Source organism: Tubulanus polymorphus, chromosome 3 (assembly GCF_964204645.1).
Source record: "Tubulanus polymorphus chromosome 3, tnTubPoly1.2, whole genome shotgun sequence".
Classification (NCBI taxonomy): Eukaryota; Metazoa; Nemertea; class Palaeonemertea; order Tubulaniformes; family Tubulanidae; genus Tubulanus; species Tubulanus polymorphus.
In genome coordinates, this window is record NC_134027.1 from 15,476,211 (window position 1) to 15,496,886 (window position 20,676).

At 34.2% G+C, this 20,676-nt stretch overlaps 2 protein-coding genes across 2 annotated transcripts; both read right to left on the reverse strand.

Annotated features, from left to right (window-relative positions):
* Nucleotides 1–4,623: 4,623 nt before the first annotated feature.
* LOC141902121 (uncharacterized) lies at nucleotides 4,624–6,711 on the reverse strand. Its single transcript, XM_074789761.1, has one exon. It carries the CDS (start codon nucleotides 6,709–6,711, stop codon nucleotides 4,624–4,626), a length of 2,088 nt encoding a protein of 695 aa, XP_074645862.1.
* Nucleotides 6,712–14,664: 7,953 nt separating this feature from the next.
* On the reverse strand, nucleotides 14,665–15,883 carry LOC141902751 (uncharacterized). Its single transcript, XM_074790627.1, has 2 exons — nucleotides 15,809–15,883; nucleotides 14,665–15,720 (listed from the first exon to the last, which is right to left on the reverse strand). The coding sequence occupies exon 2, from the start codon at nucleotides 15,712–15,714 to the stop codon at nucleotides 15,289–15,291; it is 426 nt and encodes a 141-aa protein (XP_074646728.1). The 5' UTR covers nucleotides 15,715–15,720; nucleotides 15,809–15,883; the 3' UTR covers nucleotides 14,665–15,288.
* Nucleotides 15,884–20,676: the final 4,793 nt, after the last annotated feature.

The following is a 20,676-nucleotide window of genomic DNA, read 5'->3' on the forward strand; positions in this document are numbered from 1 at the left end:
CCTTTTTGAGCTAAAGATATCGTTTTGCGGTTTTTGAAACTTTTTGAACCATCTGCTGCGTAGAATCCAATGAAGAACCATTTTCTTAAATTATTTTTTTTGCATTTAATACATAATCTGGTACTATCTTTTCTTTTGTTGAAGTATTACTTTTCACTATTGCATGAATATAGAATTCATCATTATATTTTATAGCAAAATCTTTAGGATTATTTACAAGTATTCTATAAACTGCTGATGATTTCATATGATCCATGATTCTAAATGTTTTATGTGAATAAACTTCTTCACAGAATTTCTTAATTCTTTCTAATAATTTTAAGTCTTGATTGCATAAATACCAACAATATTTATTACCCCAAACATAATTATACACACCTGCTGAACCATCTCCCATGAAAAATCCTTTGATAAAATATTCTTTTTCTTCTAATGTTTCGGGTTCTATGTTATAAATATTATCAATTATTTCATCAAATGACATATGATTCATTCTTTGGAAAAATCTTTTATGTAACAATTCATCTCCAATTTTTATATCAGTTGGTTTTATTTCATCGCCATTTCGTTTAATAAAACTATGATCTTCTGTTACATCTACAAACCCTAATTTAGTTCTAACTCTATAGATTTTCTTATTTGTTTTATGCCTAATAATATTCTTTAATTTTTTCCATCCATTTCTTGTCCAAACATCCATTAATCCATTTATTTGTATTAATTCTTTTTCACCATATGAAATATAACATTCATTTTGTTTTGGAATTATTTCTGAAATTCTTCTTATCAATATTTTATCATTACATTTTAATAATATTGGGGTGTCAGCTGTTACAGAATCAAAATATAATATTTCAATATCCTTTTCTCCAAAAAGTGGTTGTAAAACATTATAATAAAAATCATACATTAATAATTTTGATACTTCTAAAACAGTTGAACCAATGAATATAGGATTATCAAATTTCATTGACGTTCTTTTTAATTTAACTGCTGTTAAATAATCTTCAAATCTTTTATTTCCTAAATGTCTAGGACTTGATTGTAAATGTCTTAATCTTTCAGAATTATTTACTAATTCAATATCATTTCTATTTCTAATATTTTCGCATGTTTTTCCATAAAAACTATTGTTCATTAATTTGAAGAAATCTTTTTCAAAATCTGTTTTTGATATGGTTCTCTGTTGAGTATTAAAATCTATATATTTTTCTAACCACTTCGATTGATTAAATTCAATATATCTATGTACTTTCTTTAATTTCATTCCTTGTTTTAGATAAAATTTTAACATTCTATAATGAACGATATAATTGTATTTATTATTTTGAGTAAGTATTAATTTTCCTGGAAAAAGATGATCTTTCGGTTTTATTTTCTTCTGGTATTCACTTAAATAACTATCATCTACAGTTAAATGTTCTGGGCAATAAGGTAAGTTTCTTGTTTTAAACTTTATATTTTCAGGATATTCTAAATCAACTACAAAGAAATAAATAATTGGTGCTTCATCTTCTAAACTCATAATTGCGCTTTCCCAATTAGTTTTATCATCATTTTCAACTTCTGTTAATATAAAATTTTTGTATGGTTGAGGTTGCATCATTGCCCAACCATATAAATTATTGGCGTCAATATATAATAATTTATATTCATCATTTGCTTTAAAATATCTATCTCCCATAACACCACTAATTCCACCTCTAATTGATTTTTCAAATAATAAAACCATGTCTGGTTCTTTTAATAAATCTAATTCTACATTTGTATATTCTAAACCACATTGCCAGGTTAAACCAGGACTAGAGTAGCAATAACAAGGATCAACATTAAAATGATTCAAATTAACTTCTCTAAATTTTTCAAATATGTCAGCTAATATCATAACATCTGATTTTAAATATAAATCAACTAATTCACCATGATTTTTCATCTTAAAATGATTCCAAATATTTAATGTTCTATTAAACACTTCGTCTTTCACATACTCCTCTATTAATTGATCATAAAATTGATCTTTTAATAATTCTGTTACATTAAAATCATTGTGTGTTTTATAAAATGAATAAGGAATTGCACCTTTATATCTCAATAATTTAAAATCTTGGTCATTTGGATAATAATATCGAGTTATTATAAAATCATTATCAACTAAACTTTTTGATAAATTATCTAATGAACTTGCTAGAAATCTATAAGAATCTAAAAATCTAATGCAACCAAATTGAAATGAAATATAATTTTCAGATGTTTTAGCTAATAGTTTAAAATCATATTTTCTTACATTTACACCATTCATAGCATTATATTCTTCTATTTCTTGATTAATTGTGCCCAATTTCTTTGATATTGTTTTATAAATAGATGGGTATCATAGCCTGATAAATTATGAAATAATATTGGTACGAAATTAACTTTCTTTGCTTGTAAATTGCAATCTTCATGAGCAGCTCCATGATATTTTGAATTTAAATGATCATGATCTCTTAACTTTTTTATCAAATGAATAAAAACGTTGAATAACAACAGTGAGTTGCATAATTAAAATCAATTTCATCTTCTATTGTCATAACTATTCTTTTATTTTTGTTTAATAATTTTGAAAAATCACTTTCTAATTCAATCATTTTATCACAAAAATCATTAAATACATCTTCACCTCTAAAAGAAATATATTGACTTTCATATAATTTGGGATAATTTGATTTGACGTAAATTCCATAAGCAGCAGCTCTTTGATGAACTTTTTTAATTGTATTTATAATTGGTGGGTCTTGTATTGTGTCTTCATTTCCTTTATCCATTGATTTAAATAATTGCTTTTTGTTATATATTTCTTTTCTATCTCGATCAGTTAATTCTTTATTCAACGATACAAAATCCCCATAAATTACAAAGGGAACAATATTCTTAAATTTATGATTAGTAAATTTCAATTTATAATCTTTTTCTGTTGGCATTATTAATTTGCAAAAATCTTTATTATCACATAATTCTTTATGTTTTAATAATGTATTCTCTGTCATAAATTTAGATAAACATTTTCTACATAGATAAATTTTACGATGATGATCACTTTCTGTTCTAAAGAATAAATCAATTTGTTTTAACCACATATAATGTTCATTTTCATCTTTTTTGTAATATAACAAATCTATAGCATTTTCATCATCATAATATTCTGTTAAATATAAAGCTTCCAATGTATAATCTTTAATATTTTCACCTTTTGTCTTTGGTAATTGCATTAATTCAAATACATTTATTTTTAAATTATTAACTTTTTCTATTTTAGGAATCATTTTTATAGTTACTGGATATTGATCAATTTTATATAATGTTTCATATTTCCGGTAATTTGTTATTCTAAAACTATGCGTCATATCTTCTGTTGGGTGTAAACAACTAATAATTGACCATAGAAAACATTTATTATCTTCATTTTGAACATTTATTACTGCTTTTGTTGTAAATGGTAATTTAATATAAGATGATGCTTTAATATCCTTTTCTGTTGTAAAGTTTGAATCATTTTTAAACATTTTATTACTTTTTGATGTTTTATTCCTTTTTGTATTGTAAACATTTAAATCTAAATATATAATTTCATTCAATGTTAAGCCAGAACCCTCAAAATATCTTTCTTCAATATGACGTTTAAATTCATTAAATATTTTTTCTAACTTCTCTTTTATTTGCGTTTTTGAAATAATTTCTTCAGAGAGTGTTTGAATATTATAATCCATTTTTTCTTCTGACTTTATAAAACTTACTTTCCCAGAGATACTAATTTTTGGATATTCAACATCTGTTACCAAATCTAGTATTTTTTCTATTATTTCATTAAATTTACTATAATCTTCTATTGTTGTACCTTTAAAAAATCTAAATATAATAGCTGCAGGACCAATTTTACTATGTAATGTTTCTAAAATTTCAATTGTATCTTTTATTTCTAGTGAATCAATATAATTTCTAACATTTTCCATGTAAGGTTTATTTGAAATGGATTTAGTTTTTGAATTTGGTTTTTTTACTTTTTGAGGTTTATTGTTAAAATAATCTTTTCCTAAAACATTATTACTCAAATTTTGATGGTGTTTTTGTGATTCGAGATGTCTATTATAATTCCTTTTTGTTATAAATTCATTACAAACTTCACATTTTATTTCATCCACATTCATATTTTCTAATCGTTCTTTTCTTTCATTGGAATTTTCTGAAGTTTCAAAATCTATAACATTTTTTATATGATTTGACGTTTTTTCATGTCGTGATTTTTGGGATTTATCGATGTATTTTTTACAATATTAACATTATTGTTTTCTGGCTGGTGTTCATTCTCCCCCATTTATTAGGAAAAAAAATTACTTGTGGTGATGAGTGGTGTCTCGACCGCACGACCTCTGGTATGAAAGCCCACTTTTCCAATTACTGTAGTATTAGACCAGAGAGACGACCAGAGAACAAGAACTCAGCACGACGAACAGTGTAGTCTTACAAAAATGCCTCCTGATTTATTCATACACAGATATTTATATGCAGCAAATATGACGGCCACAGACCGTGAATAACAAATAGTATTGAATTCGGAAATATACAGTTTACAGTTTACTGGACAGTTCAGTCACATTCGAAACAACAACATAGTTGACAGAGTTGAGTCACTCCATAGGACCGAGTCCCGACATTCTCCCGGCGCGAAGTTTCTGCAAGGCTGCAACGGCAGCAGCACGTTTTGGGCGGATGATCCTTTTTTTTACTCGCTTTTTCGGGTTGTGGCTCCTGTTTCGCGAATTCTTGATGATTTATTTCGAGCGGGTACAACTTATTAATGGGTCTACTCGTTCGACCCTTAGCGGTTCGCACGACCGCCGATCGCACACAGTTATCATTTCCACGATTCAACTTTTCGATGATACCCAAACGCCATGTAAGACGAGGGTTATCCGCGTGGATTTGAACGATATCACCTATTTTCACTATTTCCTGATTATTTCCGGACTGATTATGTCGCTCCCTGAGTGCGGTGAGGTACTCGTTTTTCCATCTACCCCAGAAATGCTGCACGAGTACGGCGCGATGTTCTTGCCGACGATTCAACTCGCTATGACCATAATCTGGATCAGCCAACGTATCAGCATCAGTAATAGGTTGCGGAAGAGCCGATATTCTGCGCCCATAGATTAAGTGAGAAGGAGTTAGTGGTTCTAGTTCTAAAACACGGCTATCAACATATGTTAAAGGTCTATCATTAATTATACATTTACATTCAATAACAACAGTATTCAATTCATCGTAGTTAAGTTTTGCACGACCGAGGACTCTTTTCAGACAGCTTTTTACCATCCCAACTAACCTCTCCCAAAATCCTCCGAACCACGGAGCTCTTTTTGGAATGAAACGCCATTCGACCCCATTCTGGGCCATGAATTGAAAGATTTTCAGTGATTTGAATAAATTCGAGAGTTCCTCGAATGCGCATGTAACAGTTGAAGCATTATCAGAATACACAATACGTGGAAACGATCGACGAGCACAAAACCTACGAAATGCTAAAAGAAAGGCATCACAGGTAAGGTCAGTTACAAGTTCTAAATGTAACGCTCTAGTAATAGCGCATGTTATAAGACAAATATAAACCTTTGCATCAGATGATTCGGTTCTTACGATTAAAGCGCCTGTATAATCAATACCAACTACTGAAAAGGGTGGCGCTTCTTGAACTCGTACGGCGGGTAATGGAGCCGGATCGGGAAGCACGAATGGTTTACCAGTGCCAGCCTTAATACAAGGCACACACTTGTGTATCAAAGAGGTAATACGACGACGAATTTGTGTTACCCAATATTTCTGTCTAACAAACGCTATTGTTGCATTAACACCTTCATGCATTACCTTAATACAATGGACGTAACGAAGATACAAAAACGTGAATCGATGGGTTCTCGGCAACAGGATCGGGTACTTCGTTTTCACTGGAAGCCTAGCGTTCTGTATTCTCCCCCCGCAACGAAGGACGCCATCAGACAAAACAAGTTTCAACTGTCTTACCAAAACTTGTCGTGGCTTCGAATTGGAACGTAAGGAATGAATAATATCACCAAATCCTTCACTCTGAATACCGAACACCCATTGATTCTCCGCGAATTCGCGTTCTTCTACAGTGATTGGATCTGAAAGAGGGACAAAACTTTTACGCAGTAACATATTTACAAATCTGTATACACGAAACGTCACTCTCAACAGGTCATTCAACGAATTAAAGCTATCAATATCCATAGCCTTATGTATACCGTAACAAGTATTCGATCCAACTGACGTAGCTGTAACAGTAACGAAAGAATTATTTGCGAAATCAACAGTATCGAAATGAAAATTTGGTAGCCGAGACTCTGATAGCCATGTCGGCCCTTTCCACCATAATTCACACAAAGTAAGAGTATCCGCAAAAACCCCACGTGAAAGAAGATCTGCAGGATTACTTTCACTGTTACAGTAATGCCAGTATGACATGCATTTAGAGGTCAACCTTCGGATTTCTAAAATCCGATTCATAACAAACGTACTCAATTGTCTATCGGAATTAATCCAGGACAGAACAATTTGGCTATCAGACCAAATATGTGTATCAATATGTAGTCGAGAATCCATCGATTCTTTAATGTAAGTAGCCAAACGTGATGCGAGCAAGGCAGCCATGAGTTCCATTTCTGGAATTGTTCTCACTTTGATAGGAGATTCCCTATTCTTAGAAATGACAAATGATGTCTTGCCCTCAACCTTGAGATACCCAACGGCCCCATAGGCTGACTTGCTTGCATCACCGAAAACATGAAGTTCACACTTCTTACCGATGATCCCGAAATCAAAATATGCTCTGGGCAAAAAACAACTCTAGTACTAATAGATAAATCACGTGAAATAACTGCCCATTGATCACGAAGCTCCAAAGATAAAGGTTCACCCAGTCAAGACCGGATTTCCACAAATTCTGAGTAAGTTTCTTTGCTAAAATAGTGACTGGAGTAATTAATCCTAGTGGATCGTAAACCCTGGCCGTTTCACTCGGTGTTGTCATATCGCGGAAAGACGGAATCGCGGAATTTTCCAAAAACGCGGAATTTCTTCATTTTTACTATAAATAGTAAACGGGGTTTTCCCACGGGGATACCCACTGTCGGACAGGGCACCGGACCCAGGTTTTCAACATCGGGAATTAGTATTTGATAATTTATTATATCGCCAGTCAACAACTTTACGATACTGTTCCAAATAATGGAGAACCTAGGCAATACGTGCTTCGCGAATTCAGTGATACAGAGTATCGCTGCATTAACTGAAGGAATACAAATCGATGGTACGTAAACGTAGGATTTGTGATGACATCATGGGTCATTCTCCAGGACTCATTTCCGAGTTAAGATTTGACTCTGGTCTCTGGATTTAAAACATTGGAAATGAATTGATTCTAAGTAACTGAGAGTTAACTCACAACTGTGGAACTGGATCGATGTCAGACGAAAATAAATAGACATTATGTATATTTCATTCTGGCTTAGGATTGTTCATGCGTGTTGTGTGTCTACATTGTTGTTATAAGCGAATGTGGTTTATCTTTTAGAATTAAATGATATGAAAGATTATAAAATGGTTTCGTTTTTTTAATGTTTAGTTTGTGACTGCTATAACATATATGTCCCTATGCTAATTATTTGGATCAAAAGAATCTTATTGGTACCGGTACTGGACGGCCGTAAAATTATAATAATTTCAAAGGAATTTGAACCGGTACTTGTTTGGTCGTAGGATTTCATGTTTGCAACCATCTACAACTACGGTCCTACACCTCGAGTAGTTAGGGTATGTCACTATGGTACCGCAGTGGAGTGAGGAGTGAGGAGGGAGGAGGGATGACGTCATACCGGAAGTGACGTCATCCAAGATGGCGGCCGGAAGTGACGTCATCCAAGATGGCGGCCGGAAGTGACGTCATCCAAGATGGCGGCCGGAAGTGGCGGTTAAAATTCAAATTTCAAATTTTTGGCGGGAAAATTCAAAATTTTTCCGTTAAATCCAAATCAAATTATTGACAACAAATCCAAATCAATTTATTGGCGGTTTTAAATCCAAATTTATTTATTGGTATGATTGAATCCTAGATGGCGCTTACGCATTCCTATGCGTGTTTATGGCGGTGTTCAATCCAAATTTATTTATTGGTATGATTGAATCCTAGATGGCGCTTACGCATTCCTATGCGTGTTTATGGGAAAAGTTGAATCCTAGATGGCGCTATTACGAGATCATATGTGTACGACCAAAAATTAAAGAAAACCAAAAATTAAAAAAACAATGTAAAACAATAAAAAAAACATTTTATTCACCGTTAAAATTTAGTTTAAACACGGTTTAAATCCGAATTCCTTGGCGCACGAGACGTGAATATAAGCGTCGCAGCAGTCTGTCTTTTGTTTAGTTATTTCCAAACATACTAAACACGTGTTGATGCCACAAAATAAAGTTATGCAGTTATAACAAAAATTTTCTTCATACCCTTCACACGTTTTAAGTTCGCTTAAACAGGGCCAGAATATAGTTTTATCACAACAATGAAGCAAATCCTCTTGCGCGTGACAACGATAACAGTCTTTTTTCGCGATATGTTTGATAATCCTAAAATGTGCCATGCAATTCTCGATAGGACATTCGAAATCATGTTGAACGTCTAACCATCGAGCGTTCACTAGCCAGCAATCTTCACAAATCGGTTTCCTGCAACACGTCGTTACTCAAAAACTACCGTATGTAATTGTCGTATTACAATATTTGCAAATCGCAAATCCGGTAGACCAGTCGACATGATTTATTTCATGTTCCGTGGTAGTTGATTTTTTTAGGAAAATGTTTTCCACGGTAATTAAATCGCCAGACATTTTCGTAAATCACGTCTCGTTTATGCGAGTGTAAACAAAGCGAGTGCGTAGTTAAATCCTAGATGGCGCTAGTCCGTAATCCTATACAGATGCGTGCGCATGCGTGCGTTTGTGTGTACGTGTGTAAGCGAGTGACGTCATCCTAGATGACGCCATGATTACATAATCCTATGCGAGAGCGTGTATAGAGAGGGGAGCGGGGTAAAATCCGAGATGGCTTCTTTTGACGGCTATTGTGAAATCATAGACAAGTTTAGGCGAACACATTTCGTAATAACATGTAAAACCATAAAACGAGTTCGGGCAAGTCATTTTCTGACAATAAAAACGCGTTGCAAATCCATAATTTAGTCATTCTGCTCAGAGACTTTGAACCGTCAACATCATACAACATCATCGTAATAATGGATTCGGCCAGCGGACAAAGTATTTTAGAAATATCTAATACACCAGTTAAAGCAAAGTCATCGCTTCAATCTAGAAAAAGAAAACACCCCTCGCTGAAACTCGACTTTAGTAAGTTTCTACTTATTTCCCGTATTCGAAACCGTCAAATATTAAGACATACGTATACTGATATATGATATTTTATTGTTCTTTTAGGTTCGATCGTTAATGACAACGCTGTCGCCGGCCCGTCGAAAAGTGCGAACTTGCGTAACACCTGGAACAATGACCCCGAACCCCATTATCTAGGATCTCTTGTTTACGCGGTGCGAAAACGTGGCAGGGGGTAAAACGTGTAGATTTACGGTCCTACGAGTGCTGTGAACGAAGAAAACAACTGTATCCCACTAAAAACGGTATTTCGTTCGATCTCCAAGAGTGGGTGCATATAGATTTTTTTAAATCCGATATCGAACACGAAATTGCGCGCGTTAAAGAAGACATTGAATACGTGGGTGTAATGACTGTTGGTCGTACGAACTTTATCAAAATATATAGGTCTAGTCACGATCATCGTATTTACGTAGATATCCGAAAATACGATCTATTCGATGAACCTCTCGGTGTTTCCCCGACTAGATGCGGTGTAAAACTAACATTGGAACAATGGAAAAAATTGAAAGACATTAATTTTAATGACGATATACCCGAACTAGCCAACATGACGCCCTGTTGGTATGATTCGAGTCACTCGAATCAGGAATACAGGTGTCCGTACTGCGCAAAAGACACTTCTCGAGTACGAAAAACACCTGAATACGGTGTAATGATCACCCAAGTATAATTAAAGTAGTTTAAACGATATTAATTAGATAATATTTATATCATAACCGAACAACAAAATATGTAAAAATACATCAATTTATATACGTTAGTTTGCGTTAAACCCTTAGATAGAAATAAGTATCCGAAATGACTAATCCAGGACTTCATTAAGATCCGCTCTAACCAAAGAGGATTAACTAAAGTGAGTTTCTATCTTTTATGAAATTTATGGTTTTTTCGTGTATGACCTATGTTTATCTACAATATTTATAAAACGGCCCCATAGGCTGACTTGCTTGCATCACCGAAAACATGAAGTTCACACTTCTTACCGATGATCCCGAAATCAAAATATGCTCTGGGCAAAAAACAACTCTAGTACTAATAGATAAATCACGTGAAATAACTGCCCATTGATCACGAAGCTCCAAAGATAAAGGTTCATCCCAGTCAAGACCGGATTTCCACAAATTCTGAGTAAGTTTCTTTGCTAAAATAGTGACTGGAGTAATTAATCCTAGTGGATCGTAAACCCTGGCCGTTTCACTCGGTGTTGTCATATCGCGGAAAGACGGAATCGCGGAATTTTCCAAAAACGCGGAATTTCTTCATTTTTACTATAAATAGTAAACGGGGTTTTCCCACGGGGATACCCACTGTCGGACAGGGCACCGGACCCAGGTTTTCAACATCGGGAATTAGTATTTGATAATTTATTATATCGCCAGTCAACAACTTTACGATACTGTTCCAAATAATGGAGAACCTAGGCAATACGTGCTTCGCGAATTCAGTGATACAGAGTATCGCTGCATTAACTGAAGGAATACAAATCGATGGTACGTAAACGTAGGATTTGTGATGACATCATGGGTCATTCTCCAGGACTCATTTCCGAGTTAAGATTTGACTCTGGTCTCTGGATTTAAAACATTGGAAATGAATTGATTCTAAGTAACTGAGAGTTAACTCACAACTGTGGAACTGGATCGATGTCAGACGAAAATAAATAGACATTATGTATATTTCATTCTGGCTTAGGATTGTTCATGCGTGTTGTGTGTCTACATTGTTGTTATAAGCGAATGTGGTTTATCTTTTAGAATTAAATGATATGAAAGATTATAAAATGGTTTCGTTTTTTTAATGTTTAGTTTGTGACTGCTATAACATATATGTCCCTATGCTAATTATTTGGATCAAAAGAATCTTATTGGTACCGGTACTGGACGGCCGTAAAATTATAATAATTTCAAAGGAATTTGAACCGGTACTTGTTTGGTCGTAGGATTTCATGTTTGCAACCATCTACAACTACGGTCCTACACCGCGAGTAGTTAGGGTATGTCACTATGGTACCGCAGTGGAGTGAGGAGTGAGGAGGGAGGAGGGATGACGTCATACCGGAAGTGACGTCATCCAAGATGGCGGCCGGAAGTGACGTCATCCAAGATGGCGGCCGGAAGTGACGTCATCCAAGATGGCGGCCGGAAGTGGCGGTTAAAATTCAAATTTCAAATTTTTGGCGGGAAAATTCAAAATTTTTCCGTTAAATCCAAATCAAATTATTGACAACAAATCCAAATCAATTTATTGGCGGTTTTAAATCCAAATTTATTTATTGGTATGATTGAATCCTAGATGGCGCTTACGCATTCCTATGCGTGTTTATGGCGGTGTTCAATCCAAATTTATTTATTGGTATGATTGAATCCTAGATGGCGCTTACGCATTCCTATGCGTGTTTATGGGAAAAGTTGAATCCTAGATGGCGCTATTACGAGATCATATGTGTACGTGGAGGTGAGGGGGGAAGTGAAGTTAAATCCTAGATGGCGCTTTTCCCTGAGTACGGGCAAATTCGAGACAAAGAAAACCAAAAATTAAAAAAACAATGTAAAACAATAAAAAAAACATTTTATTCACCGTTAAAATTTAGTTTAAACACGGTTTAAATCCGAATTCCTTGGCGCACGAGACGTGAATATAAGCGTCGCAGCAGTCTGTCTTTTGTTTAGTTATTTCCAAACATACTAAACACGTGTTGATGCCACAAAATAAAGTTATGCAGTTATAACAAAAATTTTCTTCATACCCTTCACACGTTTTAAGTTCGCTTAAACAGGGCCAGAATATAGTTTTATCACAACAATGAAGCAAATCCTCTTGCGCGTGACAACGATAACAGTCTTTTTTCGCGATATGTTTGATAATCCTAAAATGTGCCATGCAATTCTCGATAGGACATTCGAAATCATGTTGAACGTCTAACCATCGAGCGTTCACTAGCCAGCAATCTTCACAAATCGGTTTCCTGCAACACGTCGTTACTCAAAAACTACCGTATGTAATTGTCGTATTACAATATTTGCAAATCGCAAATCCGGTAGACCAGTCGACATGATTTATTTCATGTTCCGTGGTAGTTGATTTTTTTAGGAAAATGTTTTCCACGGTAATTAAATCGCCAGACATTTTCGTAAATCACGTCTCGTTTATGCGAGTGTAAACAAAGCGAGTGCGTAGTTAAATCCTAGATGGCGCTAGTCCGTAATCCTATACAGATGCGTGCGCATGCGTGCGTTTGTGTGTACGTGTGTAAGCGAGTGACGTCATCCTAGATGACGCCATGATTACATAATCCTATGCGAGAGCGTGTATAGAGAGGGGAGCGGGGTAAAATCAGAGATGGCTTCTTTTGACGGCTATTGTGAAATCATAGACAAGTTTAGGCGAACACATTTCGTAATAACATGTAAAACCATAAAACGAGTTCGGGCAAGTCATTTTCTGACAATAAAAACGCGTTGCAAATCCATAATTTAGTCATTCTGCTCAGAGACTTTGAACCGTCAACATCATACAACATCATCGTAATAATGGATTCGGCCAGCGGACAAAGTATTTTAGAAATATCTAATACACCAGTTAAAGCAAAGTCATCGCTTCAATCTAGAAAAAGAAAACACCCCTCGCTGAAACTCGACTTTAGTAAGTTTCTACTTATTTCCCGTATTCGAAACCGTCAAATATTAAGACATACGTATACTGATATATGATATTTTATTGTTCTTTTAGGTTCGATCGTTAATGACAACGCTGTCGCCGGCCCGTCGAAAAGTGCGAACTTGCGTAACACCTGGAACAATGACCCCGAACCCCATTATCTAGGATCTCTTGTTTACGCGGTGCGAAAACGTGGCAGGGGGTAAAACGTGTAGATTTACGGTCCTACGAGTGCTGTGAACGAAGAAAACAACTGTATCCCACTAAAAACGGTATTTCGTTCGATCTCCAAGAGTGGGTGCATATAGATTTTTTTAAATCCGATATCGAACACGAAATTGCGCGCGTTAAAGAAGACATCGAATACGTGGGTGTAATGACTGTTGGTCGTACGAACTTTATCAAAATATATAGGTCTAGTCACGATCATCGTATTTACGTAGATATCCGAAAATACGATCTATTCGATGAACCTCTCGGTGTTTCCCCGACTAGATGCGGTGTAAAACTAACATTGGAACAATGGAAAAAATTGAAAGACATTAATTTTAATGACGATATACCCGAACTAGCCAACATGACGCCCTGTTGGTATGATTCGAGTCACTCGAATCAGGAATACAGGTGTCCGTACTGCGCAAAAGACACTTCTCGAGTACGAAAAACACCTGAATACGGTGTAATGATCACCCAAGTATAATTAAAGTAGTTTAAACGATATTAATTAGATAATATTTATATCATAACCGAACAACAAAATATGTAAAAATACATCAATTTATATACGTTAGTTTGCGTTAAACTCTTAGATAGAAATAAGTATCCGAAATGACTAATCCAGGACTTCATTAAGATCCGCTCTAACCAAAGAGGATTAACTAAAGTGAGTTTCTATCTTTTATGAAATTTATGGTTTTTTCGTGTATGACCTATGTTTATCTACAATATTTATAAAAATATTTATGTTTTTTAGGACTAAATAAAACATTAATTGAATAAAAGATTTCATTTTTGACTCATTCTGAGTTAACAATACGTTAATCTAGCATTTCGTTTCTATCCAGACCCATGATACCATATACCGACAAAGAAGGCAATTAATTGATTTAGATCAATACACGACCACGATTGGGGAAAATAGGTGTGAGCAAAACCAATTACCTAGACTAGTTGCAGATGGGTCGATAGTATCCAAACACCATTAATTATATGTGGAAGACGAAGGCAATTAAGTGATTTAGATCGGAGACACGTCCGAGATGGGAAATTATGTGTGAGGTTTCAAACCAATTACACTAGCAATAATTCGAACATTTTTAGTGCTCATAGCGCTGAGGTAATTAAATTGTTTAGAAAAAACCGAACAGATGGTCCTATATGCTGGGTGATATTAGACCCGAGTATCAAAAACACCGTTAATTATATGTGATAGAATCCTCAAATACTTTGAGTAAACTGTTAGACTATGAGAATTAATCAACTAATTAGTCGTCTGACTTAGACCCATAAATAAGGGGGTAGTTTTAGGACAAATCATTTCCAAGATGTCTGTTATTGGAGCACTAAAATAGGACCGGTTATTGCGCAATACACAGTTATATTTTTATTCTGTAAACTACAACATTCAAACATAGAACTGTAACCAATCAATATTGAGCAGCTGTTTCAGTCAACAACGATCAATAATAGAATAATGGAGAACAATAGAAATGCGGTCCAATCGGACCAGTTATTGTGCAATACACAGTTAACAGTAAACAATACAATATTGAAACAGATATATACAATCGAAATTACATTTTTGATATCTAAGACCTTCAGTGTTATAATTTATAATTTTGTCCAGAATTCTTTAATTACTGGATTGTTTCCAATCATTTCTTCAATTTCTGGTAAATATCTGACTACTTCACTAAATGCTAATCCTAATATTTTGAATTTTTCATATTTTATTAATCTACCTACTCTTCTCAGTTTTCTTTCAAAACCAGCACTGATATCTATGTTCTTTTTAACCCACAGCCCCCAAGAAATCCCCTCAGTTTCTTCATCAAACATTGAAAACCCTATATTTAGATGACCCCCGAAAATGATGTGGTCCCATAGGTGATTTGCTTTTCTATTTAATATGGTTTTATAACTTTTTTTTTAAGATATCAGTAATTTCAGCAAATGAAATAACTTCTACACTTTGTATTTCCGGAAAGTTTAAATGTTCTGTGTCAATGATTAATTTAGATTTTAAAAACTCGTTCAACTCGTCTCCACTCATTTTCTTAGTTTTCGATTCTTTGAGTCCCAACAGCAATTTAAGTCGCATTGCTGGTAATTTTGGTAATTGTAGTTCGCGCGGTAATTGTTTATTATGTATTACATCACTCAGAATTTTCACCATTTCTTGATGATAGTCCAAATGTTCTTGTAATTTTTGTGAAGTTTGTTCGTCAATTACGAGAGTTTCATCCTCCATTTCTATTGATTCCTGAGTTTCACTATCTATCGTTTCTGGTTCCTCATCCGTTGGTTGACTTGGAATTTCTGGTTGATCTCTGTATTCCATTTTAATCTAAAAGATGTCGTGAAAATGAATTACTGTACTTAAATATGTTTAAAGGTTTCCCTACTTCATAATAACTACAAAAAACGGTACTTACACTTAGATTTAGAACTGTAAACTGTGTTTTGAGAGAGAATATCCAATACGTACTATGTATGTGAAAGTTGATTTCTAACTGCCGACGTGGCGCACGTTCGACCAAACTAATTACTTCTGCACAGATGTTCTTTATGATGATGTTAATTAATTCTTTAGAATTGAAAACAAGATATATTTGGCAACATATGTTTTAGTAGTAAGCAAAAGCTATGTATTATATACATACAAAGCTCAAATAGAATTGCCAGCTTTCTAACCACTGATCAAAACCTCAGAATGCGGTTGATTCTGTGAAATACTATTCCATAATTCAACAAATGTCTTTGCTTTATCCAGTTGATCTAAATATAACTGTAAATCTAGTTTATTGGATTTAATTATGTTTTCCTTCTTTTCTAAAGGTCTTAGATTCTTCCAATTCCATATTAGCTTCTTATTATAATCATCACTCATGTCAAATTTAGAAATCGGCAACACGTGATCAATATGAAAGTATTCACCATAATTATCTATATTCATTTTATCATCGAATTGAAATATAATCCATGATTTTAAGAATTCATCTGAACAACCCAATAAATTAGATAGTGTTTCTGAATGTGTTTCTTTGTTGAATAATTGTGTTAATCTAGATCTTAAACATTGTTTTAATCTAAAATTAAGATCTGTTTGATATCTTTCTCTCATATATTCTGTCATATAATCATTATAAGCTTCTCTATTATCTTCTCGATATTGTTTGGTATATAGTTTAAAACAAGTTTTACAGCAATATTGAAAACCATCTTTGCTAATCTTACGCTTATTAAGTTCTGTTAAAGCTAATTTATCTAATTCACATTTAGAACACTTCTTGTAGTATATATTTATAAGTGTTATTTGTAATATTGATAGTTTGTGGTTGTTCTGGTTCCATTTATTATACATATTTTTTTACTAAATTGATTTTAGAAGTTCAATGATTTATATCATGTATTATTTCAATCACACTTTACTAACACTTTTAATGTTTAAAAATCTAACTCATACAAATATGAATATTGAAATAATGTTGTAAATATATACTTTTATATCTATTCTATAAGAGCTCGTTAATTACTCACACTTTTATATTGAATAATCTATCAATTTATATGTTATTCATATATATTTTATTCATATATATGAATATTTTAAGAGTAATAGGGATAATAGGCTTTCATATCAAAGGTTGAAGGGGTGAGTGAGTAAAAAAATGAAAATAATAATAATTTACAGTTGAATTAGGAGTGTGCGCGACTAATTCAACTGTAAATTATATTATTTTCATTTTTTTACGAGCTCGACCTTTCGACCTTTGGTATGAAAGCCTATTATCCCTATTACTAGTATGAATGCCATACTTACAGTTGCAGCAAAGACCCTAGGTTTGCACTCAATTTTGGATATTGTGGTTGATCTACGGTATGAAATCACATCAAATATTGACACAATGATGGTCTCGCAAATGGAGCAAGTTGTATTGTAAAAAAACTCATTATTTATCCAATAACCCAATTCCTGCCATTATGTGGGTCAAATTTAAAGAAGATAAAATTGGTCTCAAGTGGAAATCTAATCATGCTTAACTCTATGGCAGTAATATCAATAAGTCATGGATCCCCATTTTACCTGTGTCTAGACAATTTCTAGTTGGCCGAAATTCAACTGCAACTGTCGTTCAGAAACAGTTTCCATTGAGACTATCTGTAGCCAAAACTATCCATAGAACCCAGAGCGAAACTATGAATACGATTGTTGTAGACTTTTCTGGAGCAAAGATTGATCATATTCACTATGTTGGACTTAGTAGGTGTAAAGAAACCAGCAGTGCAGTCGCAATGGACATGTCCAGGTTACGCAACTCGCAACAATTACAAATAAGCCAAGAATTCTTTTACAAGACAAAAACATATCTTTCACATTTATGTTTCAAAATGTGAGATCTTTAATGGTTCATTTCTAAAATATTGTTGCCGATTCGGCATTGACAGAATCATTAGTGGCAGCATTTACTGAAACAAAACTTAAACCTAGAACTAAGGAAAATTTTGATTTGCATGATTATGCTCTTTTGAGAAACGATTTATCAAGCAGTTTCTGTCATGGAACAGCTATGTTTGTTCACTCCTCACTCTCAGGTAACGATTTCAGAATCTTGATTGCACATCAAGTTGAACTCGCATTTATACGTTTGGATAAATATAAGTCATTGTGCTATGGAATTAACATTTTGACCGTTCACCAAAGGTATCATTTGCTGACCTATTACAATCTCTTGAAGCTGTAAAAAGAATGTTTCTACATGATGTTTCTATTATTGTGTATGGAGATTTTAATACGGATGCTGTAAAGGAAAACAATTTCGAATATGAAATTTTGAGAAATTACATGTCTGAACTAGGGGTCCAGGGACACCATGCCCACATGGGAAGTGGTTTCAAATGCTCAACAATCTAACAATTTCAATACATATTGCCCCCTAGTGACCATATACAAAAACCAATGACCATGAAACCCACCACAATCATAGAACTTGTCAGCAGCTATGATTTTGTAATTGATTGTGATAACAAAATATGCCTTGTTACCAATTTAATAGGGACATACTAATAGGGACATAAGTTATTCTACTATTCAACGCCCCCTGGTGACCATATGCAAAACCCAATGACCTAAAAACTCACCACAATCGTAGTTGACATACAACTTTGCAATTGATCATGGTAACAAAATATGCCTAGGTACCAATCTAATAAGGAAATACTAAGCTATTCTACTATTCAACGCCCCCTGGTGACTATATGGAATAACTCATGTCCTTAAAAACTTACCACAATCATAGACGATGTCATGAACTACAACTTTGCAATTGATCATGGTAATAAAATATGCCTTGGTACCAATCCAATAAGGAAATGCTAAGTTAACTTACTTTTCAACGCCCCCTGGTGACCATAAAGAATAACTAATGTCCTTAAAACTCACCAATATCATGGAAGATGTCGTGAGCTGCAACTTTGCAATTGACTGTGGTAACAAAATATGCATAGGTACAAATATAATATAGAAATACTAAGTTATTGTATTATTCAACGCCCACTGGTGGCCACATACAAAATCAATGACCTTGAAACTCACCAAAATCATAGGACACGTTATGGGCTACAGCTTTCCAATTGAATGTAGTAATACAATATGCTTAGGTATGAATTTAATGTAGAAAAACTTTTTCCCACCGACGAATGAGTACTGATGACACCAAGATGGCCGCCAATTGTGTCATCATTGGCTGAACAAAAATACCTGTCTCAGGTATAAAACATCCCTTTCCAAAGAATACCCATCACAAATTGCAATGAGAAATGGCAAACCTGTAGGAAGCTACAAGACCTAGAATTCTGGCCAAAATTGACATTTTTGGGCACTAAAAAGGTCATAGGACGGCCATCTTGAGTCAGGTCAACCCAATTTTTCTTATGCTGATGGGCCCTTCGTAGATTCAAATACAAACCAAAGATCAAGGTAATTGATCAAAGCGTCTTCAAAATTTCCCTCAAAAACTTTGAAAATGTTTAAAAAGTGCTGATTATGGCGAACAACAATGGCTGCCAGTCGGCCATCTTGAATCTGACATGGCCAGTTTTGGGGCTGAAGATGTGTCTAGGGTAGATACATGTATAAACCAAATAGCAAGACATAACCTTGAAGCGTCTTCAAAACTTCCCAAAATAACTGGAAGCCGTCTACGGACGGACGACGGACGAAAAGTGAACGCAATAGCCCGCTGGGACTAAAGTCCCAAGTGGGCTAAAAATGGTCATGCAAGCAATTCAAATATCAGATAACCACTGATTATGGTTCAGCACTTGATCATCTCTATACAAATTTGATTGATATAAACTATGGAATATTGGAACATCTCAACTTATTTGACATACAGTGGAACCTAATTACAACTAACTTCAAAGGACCAGAAAATCGTTATTACCATGGTTCATTATATCCAGTATGAAAATAATAGTTCGTTATACCCAGTTTCCACTGTATATCAAAGATCCTAATGTTGATTAATTGATGCGTGTTTTATTTATGCAGAAGGGTATGTTTATATTGCATCTTTTTCTGATTTTCCAGATGATACCCATTAAATCATTATTCAAGTCGTCAGCTAGAAAGCCATATGACCTGGTGAAAGGTGTCATAATCAAGAAAAAGCTTATTGATTAAAAGATGGTCATTAGTAGACAACTCGGAAGCAGTCAAGTGCATCACATCGGAACCAGCCCATTTTCATGAGATAACAATCGATGATGTAGTGACAATATCTAACTTTCTATATGGTAGAACAGTTTTGCTTTTAACGAAATCTACAAAAATTTCTCAAACATAGGGATCTTAATACCTGACGATGTCCGCACAAAAGCAATTAATCTGATAGAGCCTGCACCACCATAGAACATCAGGCCATAAAACGTCAGCGAGTCATCTAAGCTGGTATCATTTACCGCTATTGTGGATCAGGTGAGTGATTTCTCTTTCAGTTCATATTAAGTCACTGAAAGTGGCTATTGGCAGCAGTTTGATTCTGCTAGATCATTGATGAGATTTGAGATTTTTCCATTATGCCTTGTGGGTTAGTTAATTGGATTACTGCATGATCCACTTGCTTAATAAGTTGTTTATTTGTTTGATCTATTTATTGTAATTGATGGCAATTGTGAAATATAAGTCAATTTTGAAAAAAAAGGATTGATTATGAATGGAACTCTATTTCTTGTAGGACAAACAGCCGAAGAATGTCTCTTCTCCGTCTAAAACTAATACTACAGTAAGAAATATAGTCCT

Coding starts and splice junctions, on each gene's coding strand:
- LOC141902121 (XM_074789761.1), bottom strand. CDS start 6,711: ATGGAACTCATGGCTGCCTTGCTCGCATCACGTTTGGCTACTTACATT.
- LOC141902751 (XM_074790627.1), bottom strand. CDS start 15,714: ATGGAATACAGAGATCAACCAGAAATTCCAAGTCAACCAACGGATGAG.